General features: G+C 37.9%; 1 protein-coding gene across 1 annotated transcript in view; it reads left to right on the forward strand.

Annotated features, from left to right (window-relative positions):
• The window catches only part of KIAA1109 (KIAA1109 ortholog), a 100,401-nt gene that overhangs the window by 54,648 nt on the left and 29,090 nt on the right, over positions 1–16,663 (forward strand). The window contains exons 43-57 of the mRNA XM_009869187.1: positions 288–463; positions 969–1,144; positions 1,767–2,473; positions 3,406–3,645; positions 4,088–4,181; positions 5,665–5,715; positions 8,236–8,442; positions 8,547–8,785; positions 9,468–9,712; positions 10,564–10,669; positions 12,417–12,514; positions 12,781–12,966; positions 13,945–14,113; positions 14,615–14,826; positions 15,965–16,163. Of these exons, the coding sequence (XP_009867489.1) occupies positions 288–463; positions 969–1,144; positions 1,767–2,473; positions 3,406–3,645; positions 4,088–4,181; positions 5,665–5,715; positions 8,236–8,442; positions 8,547–8,785; positions 9,468–9,712; positions 10,564–10,669; positions 12,417–12,514; positions 12,781–12,966; positions 13,945–14,113; positions 14,615–14,826; positions 15,965–16,163 (3,105 nt within the window). The remainder of the gene's footprint in view (positions 1–287; positions 464–968; positions 1,145–1,766; positions 2,474–3,405; positions 3,646–4,087; positions 4,182–5,664; positions 5,716–8,235; positions 8,443–8,546; positions 8,786–9,467; positions 9,713–10,563; positions 10,670–12,416; positions 12,515–12,780; positions 12,967–13,944; positions 14,114–14,614; positions 14,827–15,964; positions 16,164–16,663) is intronic.

Raw genomic sequence — 16,663 nt, forward strand, 5'->3', positions numbered from 1 at the left:
TAAGTATTTTGTAGAATGCAGTACAGACAAAAGGTCCTGGGAAGGAGACCAAATGAAGGATGTATTTCTGTGCTTTTCAAATCTGAGTTGGACTGTGTTACCTCTTTCAGCAGCATCAGACAGTTTGTTTATCCTGAATGTCACTTCTGTGAAGTTGTAGACCTGACTACTGCTCTGACTTTGTGTGTGGCATGAATTTCTATATAATTCATCTTGCTGGAATGAATAGAGATGGTGGTGCTAAACTTTGCTGTGGTGTTAGTATTCCAAGGGTATTTATTTTCCAGGTGTGGCACCCAATCTTCCTACCATACCTTCTGCTTCAGACTTCAACACGGTTTTGTCTAGTGACCAGAACACCCTGGATGGCACGCACTCGCAGCACAGCACCAGTCAGGATGACATTGCTGGTGTAGAAGAGGGTAACCAGGGGTTTCCTGCTGTCCAGCTAGCAGATGCACAGGTAGGTTTGCTGAAGGATTTTGGAGGTCTGGAGGGAAAAACTAGTTATTGCTTAAAAGTAATAAATCTTACCGTGATGAAAACACCACTCGGTTTTATGCACATTTCATATGCCTTCCTACATAAAAATAAATGACTCAAACTTCTAAAATGTCCTATAACAAACTTTATGAATGTTGATTAATAGAGCATTACTTTGTAACTCGAAGAAACATACTGGAGCCTTTATGAGACTAACCTAGTTTTCCAGAGTGTTTTTTGAGGGTAACATGCAGAAACCTTGCTCCCGTAGCTAAACGTTTGATGCTAGCTTGCTGTGTAGTCCATCTTATTACTCAAAAAGTCCATAAAGCTTCCCCTTTTTTCTGTTTTATAACATTGTCTGTAAAACTTAAAAACACTATGTTATGTAGCTGACACTGTAAATATTGTAGATCTGCAATATTTGGAGGGAGAGTATAAGTGTAATCTAGACAATAAGTAAACCGGTGAGTTGTGTTTTATAGGTTGTTTTCAAACCTCTTCTGAGTTACACGGGAATTCAGTCTCAGGATTCGATGCCGCTCTGCTACAGAATGTACTTCGGAGAGTACCTTTCGTTCTCAGGAACTTTGGACTGCCTTAGAGCAGATATTGTTGATTCGGATACAGCCAAGGAAAGAAAAAGCAAGCGAGCTCGAAGGTATGGTGTGAGATACTTGAAAATCGGTATATTGGCTAATGAACAGGAATTAGGTTTTGTGGTGTGAAGGCGTACAATTCCAAAGCTCTTAAATAGAATAGGGAGCAGCCCTTTATTTTTCTTTTTCATGCCTGTTTTGTCTTCCTGTTAGAATGTAAATTTGTTTTAGTTTTCCCATGGAATGATTTGGAAACTTTTAACTATTTGTATCTCAGTGACTTCAAAAATTGGAGATTGGGGAAGGGAGAGCTAGTAGGAATAATAGTCAGAGAAATTTGAGAGCCTCTTTAATGATATTTTGTAATAATACTGTAACTGAGCTTGTTACTTTAAATATGAATGCTGAATCATCTCCCTGCCATAATGCTGATTTTGGGCAAACCTTTGGATTATGATGGAAAGATTGCATGCCAAACTAAATTTATATAAAACTGCATGATTACTATGTTAGTTGCACAAAGTATGAAAGTGGGTTGGGGTTTTTATTTTTAAAACTGCGCTGAGAAGGTGGGATCCTAAGGGAAATAAAAGGCTGGATTCAGTAAATTAGATGTGCCACTGGGTATTCAAGTATTTGACTCCCGTAAAGAACCAAAGTAACTTTTACCTTTTCTTTGCTTAGGCAAGGAGCTGTCAATCTTCCTCCGCTTGAATTTAAACCCGCTTTGATGTTAGAAACTTTCAGTATTAGTGCTGTTGTAATGGAGAAATCCATATGCACACCTCATAACTCCACCAACGCCCTTTCTTTTCATGACTTGAATAAACGCTATTATAATACTTTTCACTGTAATTTTACGATTTCGTGCCAGTCCATAAGCCAGCACGTAGATATGGCTCTGGTTCGTCTCATTCATCAGTTCAGTACAATGATTGATGATATCAAAGCCACGCAGACGGACATCAAACTGAGCAGGTACACAGCTGGATCAGCCTCGCCAACACCTACTTTTAAAACGCGCAAGCACAGAGATTTCCGCTCATCTGATTTCAGCCGAAGCTCTCGAGGAAGCCTTAACGGAGGGAACAGAGTGAACAACACCAAGAGCAAACGAACAAACAATGAGAACAATAAAAAGGAGTCTCGAAACAAGAATTCCTTAGGGAGATCAGAGAGGAGAACTTCTAAAGTGTCCAGGAAGGGTTCGAAAGATGTAGTTGACCACATGACAATTCATATGGATGACTCTGACTCTATTACTGTGTCAGAACAGAGCGAACCTTCTGCTGAGTGCTGGCAAAATATGTACAAACTGTTGAACTTCTATTCCCTCATTTCTGATCCAACGGGAATTTTAGAGAAGTCTTCTGAAACTTTCGGACCAACAGGTAAATAAGTCGATGAATCCAAGCAATCGAGAGTGCATGCTTGCGTGTAAGTCTCTTCTTCTGAACCTCGATCATAAGGCAGTTGTTGAAAGTTGCCCCTGTGTCCAGCTTGGATCAGAGGGGCAAGTGATGAGGATGAGGGAGAAGGTTGTGATTAGTTCACCAGGATAGTGTATGGAAGAAAATAGTTTTCCTTGCTTTTTAGTATGCTTTGATTATTTCAGTCCTTGAGCTCTGAGTGATCATTACTCCATTCCCAGTGTGCTTTAGCACAACACAGGAGAGCTGATTTAGAATCATACTCTTTGTTGATGAAGTGAGGTTGCTGTAAATATGCAAGAGATGGTGTAGTCACTACTTCAGCTTATTTTTTAATTGAACTTCTAGCTAAATAATGATAAAACAAGTGTCAAAAGAGAGCTTCTGTTCAACAAAGGGCAGTATCTTTCACACATGGAACATCATATCCACAGCTATGATAGCTGCACAAAATGCAAATTTTATTACATGGTTTTTATGCTGTGATTGTTGAAAAGGAAAACTTGCTCTTCCAAAGCTAAATTATAAGAACCTTTGGCTGTGAAAGGGATCAAAAAAGAAAACAGGACCATTAGAAACTGTCAGACTATATTTTTGTGTAACTAAAAAGCCGACAAACACAGATAAATATCTATGTAAAGTACATAAGAATATACGTATGAATAATAATGAAATCGTGTTACTCATGGTCCCCATTCTGTTTTGGATTTGGTTCAGATCTAATGTTATTTGATGTTGATGTCATTTAACGTTCAGATCTAATGTAATTTGCCTAAAGAGTTCACTCGATGCACAAGACACATGATCCTTGGTTTCACATAGAAATACAAACCAGGTATTACACAGGAAATTCTTGGCATACCCCATGACTAAACTCCTTGGTCTTTCTGCAGGTGTCCGAAGCCCAACGGAGCCTGCTTGTCGAGTGGTGTTTGAGAACGAACAGGATAACGGCAGAGACGCGCAGAGGAAGCGGAGCCTGGTGACAGCTGAGCCGCAGCACGTGACTCTCATCGTCTTCGGGATTGGGATGGTGAACCGAACGCACCTGGAGGCGGACATTGGGGGTCTGACCATGGAATCCGAACTGAAGAGAATCCATGGCAGTTTCACCCTCAAGGAGAAAATGAAAGGTGGGATAAGCTAATGTGTACTCAGTAATTAAATTCAGGGGCAGCTTATATGTATTTGTGTGTGTGTGCTTACCTGCTAGGATCTCTATGTGTATGTGCGTGTGTAATATGCTTGAGTGGTAAATAAGTGTGCGTTATGTCTCTCTGTGGGTAGTATAGTAACATTCAACATGTTCTTTTAAAAAACTGTTACTAGGACGCTGAAGGATTTTGAAAGGAGGCAACATTTTCAGGAAACTCCTTGAAGGAAACTATTTTAGAATATTTGAAAATCAGATTTAGAATTTTCAAAAGCTTTCGTCTTGTCACATTTTAAATTTGATACTTAATGTGACTAATAAAATCGTATCTTTTGTTCAATTATTTTCGTGCTACTATATTTTTGAAAGCAGTAGGCCTGTCTGGAAGTATTTAGTGAATAAAGTATCTTTTTTTCTTAAAGATGTACTACATCAGAAGATGACTGAGACCTGTGCCACTGCTCACATAGGAGGTGTCAATATTGTCCTGCTGGAGGGAATTACCCCAAACATCCAGTAAGTATGAAGCCTGCCAGTTTAAAATAATTCAAGTGCGTGGAAGTGGTATCAGTTGTGTGACCATAAAGGTATGTAGTGTAATATAGAGAAAGCACGGATGATATGTCTGTAGGTAGAATCTGTGAAGTCATGGAGTTTAGCGACAACTGTGCAGCTGCCGCAGAATTTGGCTTCAGGTTGGCTTGTGAAGCTAACTGCAACGTGCCTGTTGACAGGCGTCTGTCCTATGAAAGGCACGTCTGAGTAAGCTGAGAAGAAATCTGGTGAACTTATTATTCAGTCTAGGGCGCTCAGTCTCACAAGTCTTAGGTAATGAATATGAATGCTCCCGTTCCTTTCTATTTCGAGTAAAAGATATAACTAAGTTCAGAACCTATTATAGGATGACAATGTAAATTGAGTACACGACCTGACTGAAAAATCATAGGTGACAGGTCCTCTTGTAAAAAGAAATGAAATTCCATGTAATCAGAGCTCTCTGCACTGATTTTATTCCATGTGGTGTACGCGTACAAGCTTTATCACGTCATGTGTGTTCTTTCTCTTATGCCGATAATTGGTTTTGAGACTTATGGGTTCAGCTAAACCATACAAGATTATAAGGAAGTATTTAACCTCCTGATGATTATTCCCGTTTGAGATCTGTACAGTTTCTTTAATACATATCTTTGTAAACTGCCATGACGCATGATTCTTGCTGTTATTTTTACAGTTCTAATATCTGTTATTCACCCTTTATATAACTGACACAACTTGGCAAGGGCGGGATGGAGTCAGAATCACTTTTTGTGCATGAACGTATTGAATGCCTCACTCAGCATCCACATTGTTTTGGGTTTTTTATTTTTTCCATGTTCACAAACTCAAAAAGAACATGCCTTATTCTTCTTTGGTTTTAGCCAAACTTCTGCTTGAGTTGCAAAACAACAACTAAACTTTGTACCATAGATCACCCTCACAGAGTTTGAGTGGTAGGTGGATAACCCGCAGTATGGCGTTGGGGTTCAGAACATTAAACTTGTGCGTAGGAGACTAATAACGTGACTTGAGTCTCTCTTCTTAATTCCTGTTTAGTTTGGAAGACTCTATGTAGTTCTTAAACATAGAGAGTATTGCACATGTGCCCAGCTAAACTACTTTTGGTAAGCATGCTTCAGAGGGATAAGTAAAAGCTCTAATCTGAAAATGTAGGAGTTTTGAAGGTGACTAGGTTTCTTGATGTCTGTTTTGTGTCATGATCTTATTGAGCTGCAGTATCAGAAGGGTACAGAAAGAAAGGGTGGAAGTAATGACAAATCTTAATAATAATAACAGCAAAAAAACAAACCCTAAGAAAACAAAAATCTCTGACTTGGTAAATTTGAAAGTAAATTTCCTATTGTGGGTTACAAGTAATTAACTGACTAATTTTGCATGAATGTTTATTCTTTATTTGCTTTGTTTTTGTTTTCCTTGCTTTCTCTTCAACCTTCATCTGTAGACTGGAGGATTTTCCTACATCTCCTACAAGCACAGCCAAACAAGAGTTTCTGTATGTCATATTATTATGTTTAATAGTCTTGCGATTAACTCTGTGTTGTGTAGCTAATGGCTGCATTCCTACTGTTTGTGATGATGTAGGCTTATGTTGCCTGAGTACATACTAGTTTAGTGTCTAATATTAGTTACATGAGCTTTTAATGTAGCCTGTATCTGTTAAAAAAAAGCCCTTGTGGATATAGTCACTCCTGCGATGTTAGAACGGTTTCACTGGCTGGTAAATTCTTTAGATCTACTCCTGTGCTTTTTAATGAGGTAAAGTAATGCTTATAAAGATAAAAGAACAGACAGGATAGATTTACTTTGATCTTGGTGAGGAACTGCTGTGCTCGGAGGGATAGTACCTGCTGATGTGTTTTCCTACCTATTTCTACCATTCCCAAAAATCCAGTAGGCTGGGTGGGGACCCTGTAGCCAGTTCTGTAGTCGGACAAGGACTTTTTTTCTCAGCTCTGTCCGAAGAGTGATTGTTTATGGAATCGAAAAACTGCTGGAATGTAGCCTAAATACTGATTTACGATTTTACTACAACCAGATCTCTTAGAGACTTATCACTGTGGGTAACCAAACTGCAGCTATACATTGTGCAGTGCTTTATTCTGAATAAATGTATAGCCACACAGTTGTTCTGCATTGCTCTGTGGTAGGGAAGTGAGATTTGCACAGACCCAAGCAGTAACTGTGAAATTAATGGATTGTGTACGACAGGGAAATACCTTAGTTGAGAAGCACAGTTCATCCTGCTTAAATTCTAATTAGCCTGTGAGAGCTATGTTGGTGTAATTTTTTTTTAAATTAAGTTCTTAAAAAGGTGTCAGTGTTTGGAACCGATTGTAAATTTGCTACATGCATGAACTCCAACTACATTTAGTATTAACTTTTACACAAAGAGATGTTAAGACTGGACCGTCTGGTACAGGTCAGGAAGAGATCTTGCAACTTGCCTTAAGTTCAAAGTTGTTCTTGTGGTGCTTGACTAGCTAATGTAATATTGATTAGTGTTATACATGGGGAAAAATTGTGTTCTTGATTGGCTTCACAATAGTTCAGTCAGAATGGTAGCAGGAACCGAGTACAAAATAAGCAGACTTCATCAGGGAAATAACAGTGGATTGTTTTTTTCTTTTAAAGAGGTGGATTAAATTGTCTTCCCTTAAGTAATGCTTGTTTGTGTAGTGTTTTTTCTGAATGTACTTGTGAGTTAAGATTTAATTCATACTATATATTTCTGTAAATTCTTCAAGTATATTAAAGTAATATGTGCTTGACAGTCTAGTCTAAAATATTCATCCGTAACTGTTTAAGGTGATTTGTAGCTCTTAGGTAGGGTCAAAATCTGAAAATATTTGTAGAACTTCAGTAAATGGTTCTGCTGTTGAATAGGGCTGTGGTTGCAGTAGTGTTGTGTATTTCTTCATTATAAGCAGAAGCATGACGGCTGTCTTCTTTTTGTTTCTGTACCTGAGATGCTTTGGGCTAGCTGATATTTTAACATAAGAATAAGCAGCCCTGTGTTAGAGCTTGCCAGAAGAAACATAATTTAGGGAGTAAAATTCATAAAATATTATAGCTTTCACCGTGAATCCAAGCTCTATAGAACAATTTAAATCCTGCTACAAAAAACATTTCAGCTGTGCTCTTTAAAATTTAGTATTTCAGAACTTTCATTGAACGTTGCAATTTTATAGTTATTTCAGACATTTTAGCTCACATATCGCGTCTTCACAAGTATACGTCTTTCGCTTTTGAGGCTCTAATATTTTATCCAGGCTACAGAGCATAATTCCATCGAGTGACTCTCCAGTCATTGACCTTATATATGAGAAAAATTAATGTTTATCTTTTTTAATAGGAGCTTAGTGAATTCTGATATGCCAAAATTGCATTTTGACATCAAAAATTGTCAGCTTGATGCAGTTTTATTTTTATCTTGGCTTACCATTGGGAACCAGATCCACCTTAACATTAAAATAAAATTGAGACTTCGTATTTTGGAATAGTATGTGGCGATTAAATGTCAGTACTAATTCACAAACCCATTGATCCCTTGCTCTGTGTTTATTGCTGAGTGAGTATTTCCTCTACTGATCTTTTTGGATGCTAAAATCAGACTTTACTAAGTTTTCTTATGAAAAGGATGGTTCAAGATTATTTCTGAAAAAGAGTTGAAGTGGAAGGCTCGTAGTTGTTTCTGTGCGTGAAAATTTGTCTGTGTACGTGCAGCCTAGTGTGTGTAAATGCAAATGATCTTATAGTATGCAGGAATAGCAATTTAACAGGTATTTTTGCCGTGCATGACTTGTAGTTCTCTTTAATGTAGTCTAGTTGTTTGTGGCATGTAGTGCATCTGTGTGTGTACAGTGAAAGAAAAAGGAATACGTGTGTAGTTGATAAACACAATCACTTATATGAATACTTGAAAACTCAGCTAATGCTTGAAAACCTGTTTTAACATAAAACTCTAACTGATGTGAAGGACATGGGAATAAACTCCCTTTCCTTTTCCGGTTAGAACTGTCGTGAAATGCAGTATTGCCAAATCCCAGGCCCTCTATAGTGCCCAGAGAGGGTTGAAAACGAACAACGCTGCCGTGGTCAAGGTCGGAGCCATCAGCATCAACATCCCTCAGCACCCCGCCACGCTGCACAGCATGATGGTGCGCAGCTCTCACCAGCTCTCCAAGCAGATCTCGGATCTCATCAGGCAACCGTCGACCGCGTAAGTGCCGCTCGCGCTTCCCAACGTGCGCGCGAGAGTTGAGCCAACTGTGGGTCGAGTTAGAGTAACAAAATGCCCTGCCTGACCTTTGTCTCAATGAATAGGCCCCAGCCTACCAAAGAAGATGTTGCGACTCCTTTGCCCTCTGAAAAGACTCCAACGAGTATTAACCAAACGCCGGTCGAAACAAATGAATTTCCACAGCTGCCAGAAGGCTTAGAGAAGAAGCCGATAGTTCTTAAATTCAGTGCCATGATAGACGGTATAGCCATTGGGGCAGCTCTCCTGCCCTCTCTGAAGGCGGAATATAAGATGGGAAGAATGAGGAGCCATGGAATGACAGGTAACAGTCCTTGGAAGCTTGAAAAACATGATGACTTTAAGTTTGGCCTGGCTAGAAGCATCTAGGAGGACTTAGTATTTCTACTAAATTAGAATTAAAGCTTTCAGTCTGTTGTTACCAGCTTAGTTTTTGAGGGTGACGTCAGTCGAATGGGGGCACATACAGAATTCACACTGTTGTTGTTCCACACAATCGACTGAGGGCGAACACGTAGCAGATAAAGACAGGTATACATTCATATGTAGCTTTCTCCCAGGAAGATTTCCTCTGACTGCTAAAATCACTTTGTAAGCCTTGATTGATTAATTTATGATTCATAAGGCTACTTGAAAATACTCTTACAGGGCCTCAGTGTAGAGAGGTGGTTTGTATGACTCCCTTCTTCATCTAATGACAGCAAATCCTTAATTTTCTTCACAAACTAAGAAAATCCAGAATCATGTTGGTGGATATTTATTTGTAGCTTCAGAAGTCTGTGCCATTTGATAACTCTTTTTTTAAATTCCAAAAACGTCCTTCAAGTTAAGGATAAAAAAAAAAAAAATAGCTTCAGAGGTCTGTCTCATTTGATAACTTTTTTTTTTTTAAATTTCAAAAAGCGTCCTTCAAGTTAAGGATAAAAAAAAAAAAAAAGATGATTTTGCTAGTTCATGCATTTTCTTCCCCTGTCGTCCTCTTACAGGTGCCCAAACTAGATTTAATTTTGAGCTTCCAAATCACAGATTGCGCTTCACATCAAAAGTCTCTGCCACCGACATGTCAACCATTCCTCCTTCCGCGAGTCTCAACCTTCCTCCTGTCACCATGTCAGGCAAATATATCATGGAAGAACATGATACTTACTCTGACCAAATTTGGAGCATAGATGAGCTACCTGCTAAGCAAGGCTATTACCTGCAGGGGAACTACTTGCGTTGTGTGGCTGAGGTAGGTGTTGAAGACAGTTGTCATCTTGGATGGCTTGTTGAGTTATTTCAATTCTGTTATGTTTCTTTGTGTGTATCTTCACAGTATTTTAATAATCTTGCTCCTCCAGAAGTCTCGGGTTTACAGGTTGAGCCAAAAAGAGCACTTGTAATTGCCTGACAAGAAATAGAACTTTCTTAGTCCTTAGTCTGATGAGCAGAAAATGTATTAAGCAGTCAAGACAACTATATCAGAGCATTTTGATTATGTTACTTGGTGCAAATAACTGAGGAAGATCTTAGAAATTTTTTTTTTTGGAACGACAATATTTGCATCAGTAAAGTAGACAAAAGTATATTATGCTGATGATTCAAATAAAGTGTAATTTTAAACTGAAAACTTTGATAAGGCATCAGTTGATGTTGAGTATGTTGCGCAAAGAAATACTGAAAAACTTGAAAACAATTTTATTGATTTATAACTGTTTTACTTTCTCATGGTTAGACAGCTCTGTAGGTAGGAGAAGCTATATATAACCTTAGTAAGTGATATAAAACTTGATTTTTGACACAGTGATCTATTCACAAGTTCTGTCTGTGTATCGTTTATAGTTACTTTGCACAGAGAAAAAAGAGATGCTGCTTAAACTGAAGAGAATAAACTTTTTTATTTAGCAGTGCGTGTCCTTCAGCTCTCCGATAGGCACCCACAGCAGAAAAATTACAAGACAAAACTATTTCATGTTTGATTTTATGCCAACAAAAATATAATTGGACTTAAAAGATTGACCTGAAAACTAAAAATGCATTGTTTTGAAAACATAGGGATGGTAACTGTTTCAAGTTCTGGTACAAATTTTTGTGTTTCTGCAGGTTGGTTCTTTTGAGCATAATCTGACAACTGATCTGTTAAATCACTTAGTATTTGTGCAAAAAGTGTTCATGAAGGAGGTAAATGAAGTCATACAGAAGGTTTCAGGTAAGCAGAACACTTAAAGGCAACTTAAAGTGAGAACCTGTAACCTTTTTTGATGGCAGCATTATGTAGTTCTTGAGTTGGGCTATTTATTTCGCAGGCAACCTTCATTTTGCATTTAGCACAGCAAGCAGCAGAGCTGGAGTCTCAAGTAATGACAGAGGCTCTGGAAATTTCTGTAGCTTTATTAGCAACGAGGTACTTACTTGGGAGGCAGGATGGGTTGTCGTTGTGGACACTAGCCTCTGAGAGGACCTTGGCCGGGTGACTTTCTGCATTTGTTTTGTTCACCTGTAAAATGCAGACTAAGATATTCCAGTTTGTGAAATACCAACAGTGTGTTCTTTTCAAGGAGAGCAGCTGTGTCTGGGGAAGATAATGTCACTATCGATTTTAGGGCCTCTGGATTCCTAGCTCTTGGATTCTTTGTGTATGATGTGTTCCAGAACTGTATCAAAAATGCTGTTGATTATTTTGGTGTGTCTGTCATGTTGTGTACTGCAGAAATGACTGTTTCTGTCATTTAGCTGCCTTCTGTTCTCTATAACATTTCAGCATTGTCATCAAAAACTTAATTAGAATACAGTTGCCACATGACCTAGTGCTGTCTCCTTTGCAGTGTGCAACGGCAGTTCCATACTGAATTGTGCATTCTTCTCTTCGAGTAGACAGCGGAAGTTACAAAACATTTATTTTCTTACATAACCATCTCTATCTCTGACTGAACCACAGTTTGTGCAACACAGAAAAATCAATCTGCTTGCTTTCTAATTCTTACTGTTAGAGACTTTGTCATGGTTCAAGAACTGAAAGGAAACCGAAAAGCTCTTGACTTGTGCCACGCAATATTGTCTTGGCAAGCCTACTATCGCCCTATACACTGGAAAACGAAGTATAAAATGATATCATTTTTTCTGATAAGTGACTGCTTTGTGCAGAAGTCTAAGGTCTGGAAGTGTCGTTCGACGATAACTAATTACTATTTGTTAAAAAAAATACAGCAGAATAATTTATTGTGGATGTTACGTGATGGATGAGGAGATGAACAACAAAGAGGAGGAGATTATTAAGACTATTTGTAGAAGAAAAACATGCAGATACAAAATGAGTGCTAAAAATCTACTGGTTTGTTTTAATTCCATTATTTAACTGCCTATTCTTACCACCAAGTAACTGTAATACCAAGTATTGGCATATATGGAGAGAATTAATGGCTCAGCCTTTTCCAGCAGCAAGCCCTCCTATAAATTTGGATTTGAATATAGATCAAATCTCAAGGAGAATTTAAAGCAGGATTACTCTGGCAGGTTAGGGCTGATGGGAGTGTGTAATTTGGGATGAAGTATGCCAGCATGATTAAGTAAACACAGAAATAAAATAACCACAAAATACTCTTTCGTTGTGCCATTGGAAATATTTATATAATTTCAGTTTGTCATTTTATGCAGTTTGCATATTTTTTTTGTCAAATGTTTAATTTTTATCGGCAGATAATTAGGAGGTAGGTTGTTACAGGAGACAAAGGGTATCTTTTTGGAAACTAAGTGATACTCCCTCCAAGCCTTGAACTTTCCTCTGGAAAGTTTCCCAGGAGGGAGGAATGTGATTCTCTGCCTCAATTTTTAGTACACAGCTGTGAACTCTATGTAACAAGCAGAATCTGCACATATGTCTTACATATTCAACCTATATTTGTCTCTACAAGTATTCAAATGTTTGTTAATGCTCTGTGTATACTTCATGTGTACAGGAGGGGAGCAGCCAATACCTCTTTGGAATGAACACGACGGCACAACTGATGGAGAAAAACCAAAAATTCTTCTTTACTCGTTGAGCCTACAGTTTAAGGTAATCTTAGGATGACAGAACATTGATCCTACGTACCACGAATGGCTTCCAGGTTTTTACCTCAAAGCTTTTGTAGTCGGGAATATTTGGCATGAAGAAAATGACCTTGAGTTGATTCCTGTAATCTTTTAAAATAGCTGAGCAGCAGCATTACATTATGAAAACCAGTTACGTCCTCTGTGCTACACAGTGAAAAGTGGGGGTTTTGTGGCTTTTTTTGCTGTGTGTCTCTGAATCAGATCCTAATAACTCTGCATACTCATTAGGGAATTCAAGTGACAGCTACAACTCCCTCAATGCGAGCTGTGAGATTTGAAACTGGATTGATAGAACTTGAACTCTCAAACAGACTGCAAACCAAAGCAATGCCTGGAAGTAGCAGCTACCTCAAACTGTTTGGGAAATGCCAGGTGGATTTAAATCTGGCGCTAGGACAGATTGTTAAACATCAGGTTAGTGCTCGACGTGTTTGCATGTACTGTTCTTGATAGAGTGTGATTAAAAAAACTAAATAACCCAAGCCAAGAGGCTCTCTTAGACTGGTGGATTTTTTTTGTTCTACTGTGGCTGTGCAGCATGTGTAAAGTGTAGGGGGGCTGGGGAAGATGTTAGTTTTCTGTTAGATTTTCTCTATTATGGTTGTTCTTTTTAGCTTTTTTTCTAATAAACCCTGAAGCATTCTGAAGCACCTAACTGAGGAAATTTACTTTCTGACAACGCTCTCACATTTAGTTAAATACTTGTTCAAAATCACTTTTCTCGTGAGTCAAAAAGGGACTGATAATGACAAGAAAAAATACCAGATTGTCATTCTCAAGGCCATTGTACATGAGTAAAAGATGGAAGGAGTCAAGTATGGTCTCTTATTTTGGTTTTTTTTACATGTTATTAATATCTTAACTTACTAGACCTTTGCAACAGCAATGGCCTGGCTACTGAGACAAATTTTAAGATTTTCTTTGATACGGTTATTATTTTTAGATTATATGAATGAAATAATTAGATCAGACAAGATCCAGACTTGACTAGACCTACATTTTGACCTAGTTGGCCTGTATTAGTTTGGCAGCCATCTCCTTGGATTCTTAAACCTGCTGTTACTTGCGATGACTAATTGTATGGTATGAAAATATTTTGTGATGCCTAGAAACAAATAAATATAAGTCTTAGAACCTATAAACATACTGTCACAATAGAGGATCTGGATATTATTTATAATTTAGTTAATATTTTAGGATAAATAAGGAAAATATAAGAAAAGTGAATATCCTCAAAGAGCTACAAGAGGAAAAGGGGCAAAAGGTGTCAACTTGATTTCCTCTTGTCATTTCACCTTTTGTCAAAAGCAATTGTTTGTTTATTTTTTCCCTTCCCTGAACTCCTCCCTGCTGCAAACCCCTTTCCATTACCTTTTTTTTGAACTTCTTAAGGTTTATGAAGAAGCTGGCTCAGATTTTCATCAAGTTGCCTATTTCAAGACAAGAATCGGATTAAGAAATGCTCTCCGAGAAGAAATCAGTGGCTCATCAGACAGAGAAGCTGTGCTCATTACTTTGAACAGACCGATTGTTTTTGCTCAGCCTGTGGCCTTTGATAGAGGTATTGAAGAGACAAATGCTACAAATATGTCTTCCCACTGAGGAAGCTGTATTTTATTTATTTTTTTTCAGAGATGCTTGAGTATTTATGATTAAGTGTGTTTCATGTTAAATCAAAATGTTAAGTAGCTGAGATATGTAAGAGATCTAGTGCACACCAACAGGTTACTTATTCCTAATGTCAAAAATTCCATTTGCTGAGGTACTAGTTTTCAAATGGTTTGGAATAAGTTACTTTTAAATGTAACAAATGGTTAATGCTGAGAAACACCGTCGCTTTCTGTATTTTAATGTGTTAAGTTCAATGCTAAGTCACCAGCTCTGTGAGTCTTGTCTTTTGCAGCATGAGCCTCTTGACTACATCCTGAATATGTGTGTGTACAATTGTCCTAAAGTAATGGAGAAACTGTGAAAACAAAAAAACCCCCTAGTTTAATTAATGAATGTGCATTTTCTGTGTGTGTGTTTATTTCAATTAAGCATTTCTTATTTGTTTATTAAGCTGTGCTGTTTTGGCTGAACTACAAGGCTGCATATGACAACTGGAATGAACAGAGAATGGCTTTACATAAAGATATTCATATGGCCACAAAAGAAGTAGTAGACATGCTGCCTGGAATCCAGCAAACCTCTGCACAGGCTTTTGGGACCCTCTTTCTTCAGCTGACAGTGAATGACTTAGGAATTTGCCTGCCCATAACAAACACACCTCAGGTAATCAAAATGTCTGAAGCAATGTGACTGTTTGGAGTCTGTTGAAAGATCCATTTCAAATGGTAGATGGCTTTTAGGTCCATAAATCTAATTTTTCAGTGCACCAACACACAAGTTTTAGGATGCTAGGGACATTGCTGGTAATAGAAATGATGTTCTCATTTAGAGAACAATAAGGTTGTGTGTGTTTTAATTGGTGTGCATGTTTTGGGGAAACCTAATGGGTGCTTGTTGACACCACATGTGAATTCAGCACTTTGGAAAGCCCTTGAAAATGTTTCTGATGGAACCTATTTTCTTGGCAGCTTCCATCACAAATAGCAATTAATCCTTTAGTTTTCCTGTGATTATAGAGAGAAAACCTCTGAGAACTCTTGGCTTTAAGTTGATCTTCTGACTCATTTGTTTAATTAAAACAGGGAATGGGAATATTAATAACTATTTGAGATACATAAATAAATGGATTTTCAAACAGCTACTTTCATTTAGGAACTCAGACTTTGTTAAAGATAGTTAAAATGCTGCCACTGACCAGAGAGGCTGTCATTGTAGTACAGTACATGGTAGTACATACTTAAGCTGGATCAAAAGAAGTCTAGCTTTATAAATGGGAAAATGTGGACTTTGTTGCCAGTAAACAAAATAATAGGCCTTCAGATACAAAGGGATGGAAAATCATCAGTCAGTCTGTATATTTAATATTCTGTGTAATTGGAGATAATGAAATAAGCACAAAAGATCGTGTAAAAATTAAAGGTACTACTTGTTCAATCCATTCATGTGCAACTCTTCTCAGAGCAAAAAAATCGATATTGGCCTTGTGTTCATACGGTTCATAGCCCTTGTTCCTGTAGTCCTTGATGAAACATGCTCTTTCCTTCCTTTTCCAGGTGAGCTTGACTCCCAGTGCTCTAATGTATTTACAAAGCGGGTGTCGTATTTAGGGAACAACAGTGCAAGATGTTGTGCAGGCAGATGTGATGTTTTTCAAACTTGCTGCAGAGAAGGAAAAATAGGAGGAGAAATGAGAAGAGGGTTGAATTTCTAACATGGAAAGATAAACAGCATGTAATGCCTCTACAATATCGTGTTGACGTTGCAATGACCCGTAAATTCTCTCTGTTATTTTATTTTCCAGTCTAATCACACTGCAGATCTTGACACTGGCTCTGCTTTAGTCCTGACTATTGAAAGCACATTAATCACCGCCTGCTCCTCAGAGTCTCTAGTTAGCAAAGGTCATTTTAAAAACTTCTGTATCCGCTTTGCTGATGGCTTTGAGACAAGCTGGGATGACTGGAAACCAGAAATAAGAGGAGATCTAGTCATGAATGCATGTAAGTGCATACCTGTTGGCTGGACAGTAAGTCCAGACAGTATCTGAAATACTAGATAACAGTACTTCTGATAAAAATACACTTTTATCTTTTCGTATGAGTTTTAAAACTACTGAAGTTTCTCCAGAAGGATCAAGGAAAGACTTTGACCTTCTGAAAGCAAAATAAGATGAATCTAAAAGATTGCATTCCTTTGTTCTTTTCCTTTATTAATAATTTTGTTGCTGTATTACCCGGTTTAACCATTTCAGTTTTGGCTATGAAATATCGCAAGAGTTGGATGTGTTACTTTTACATAATTTCATAAGATCCCACAAAGTTTTAATAGTTTAATATAGATGATTTGCATTTATATATGTCTGTCTTGCACTAAGTTGCAAAGTTCTTACAATACTAAAGCTAATAATAAGTGTGGGAGGAAATTCAGTGACCAATACACAACTGCTAAAAGCACTGTTAAGTTGCTAGCAGAACCAAAAATGAAGGCACTCGGGTTGAAG

This window comes from Apaloderma vittatum, unplaced genomic scaffold (genome assembly GCF_000703405.1).
Source record: "Apaloderma vittatum isolate BGI_N311 unplaced genomic scaffold, ASM70340v1 scaffold11035, whole genome shotgun sequence".
Lineage (NCBI taxonomy): Eukaryota > Metazoa > Chordata > Aves > Trogoniformes > Trogonidae > Apaloderma > Apaloderma vittatum.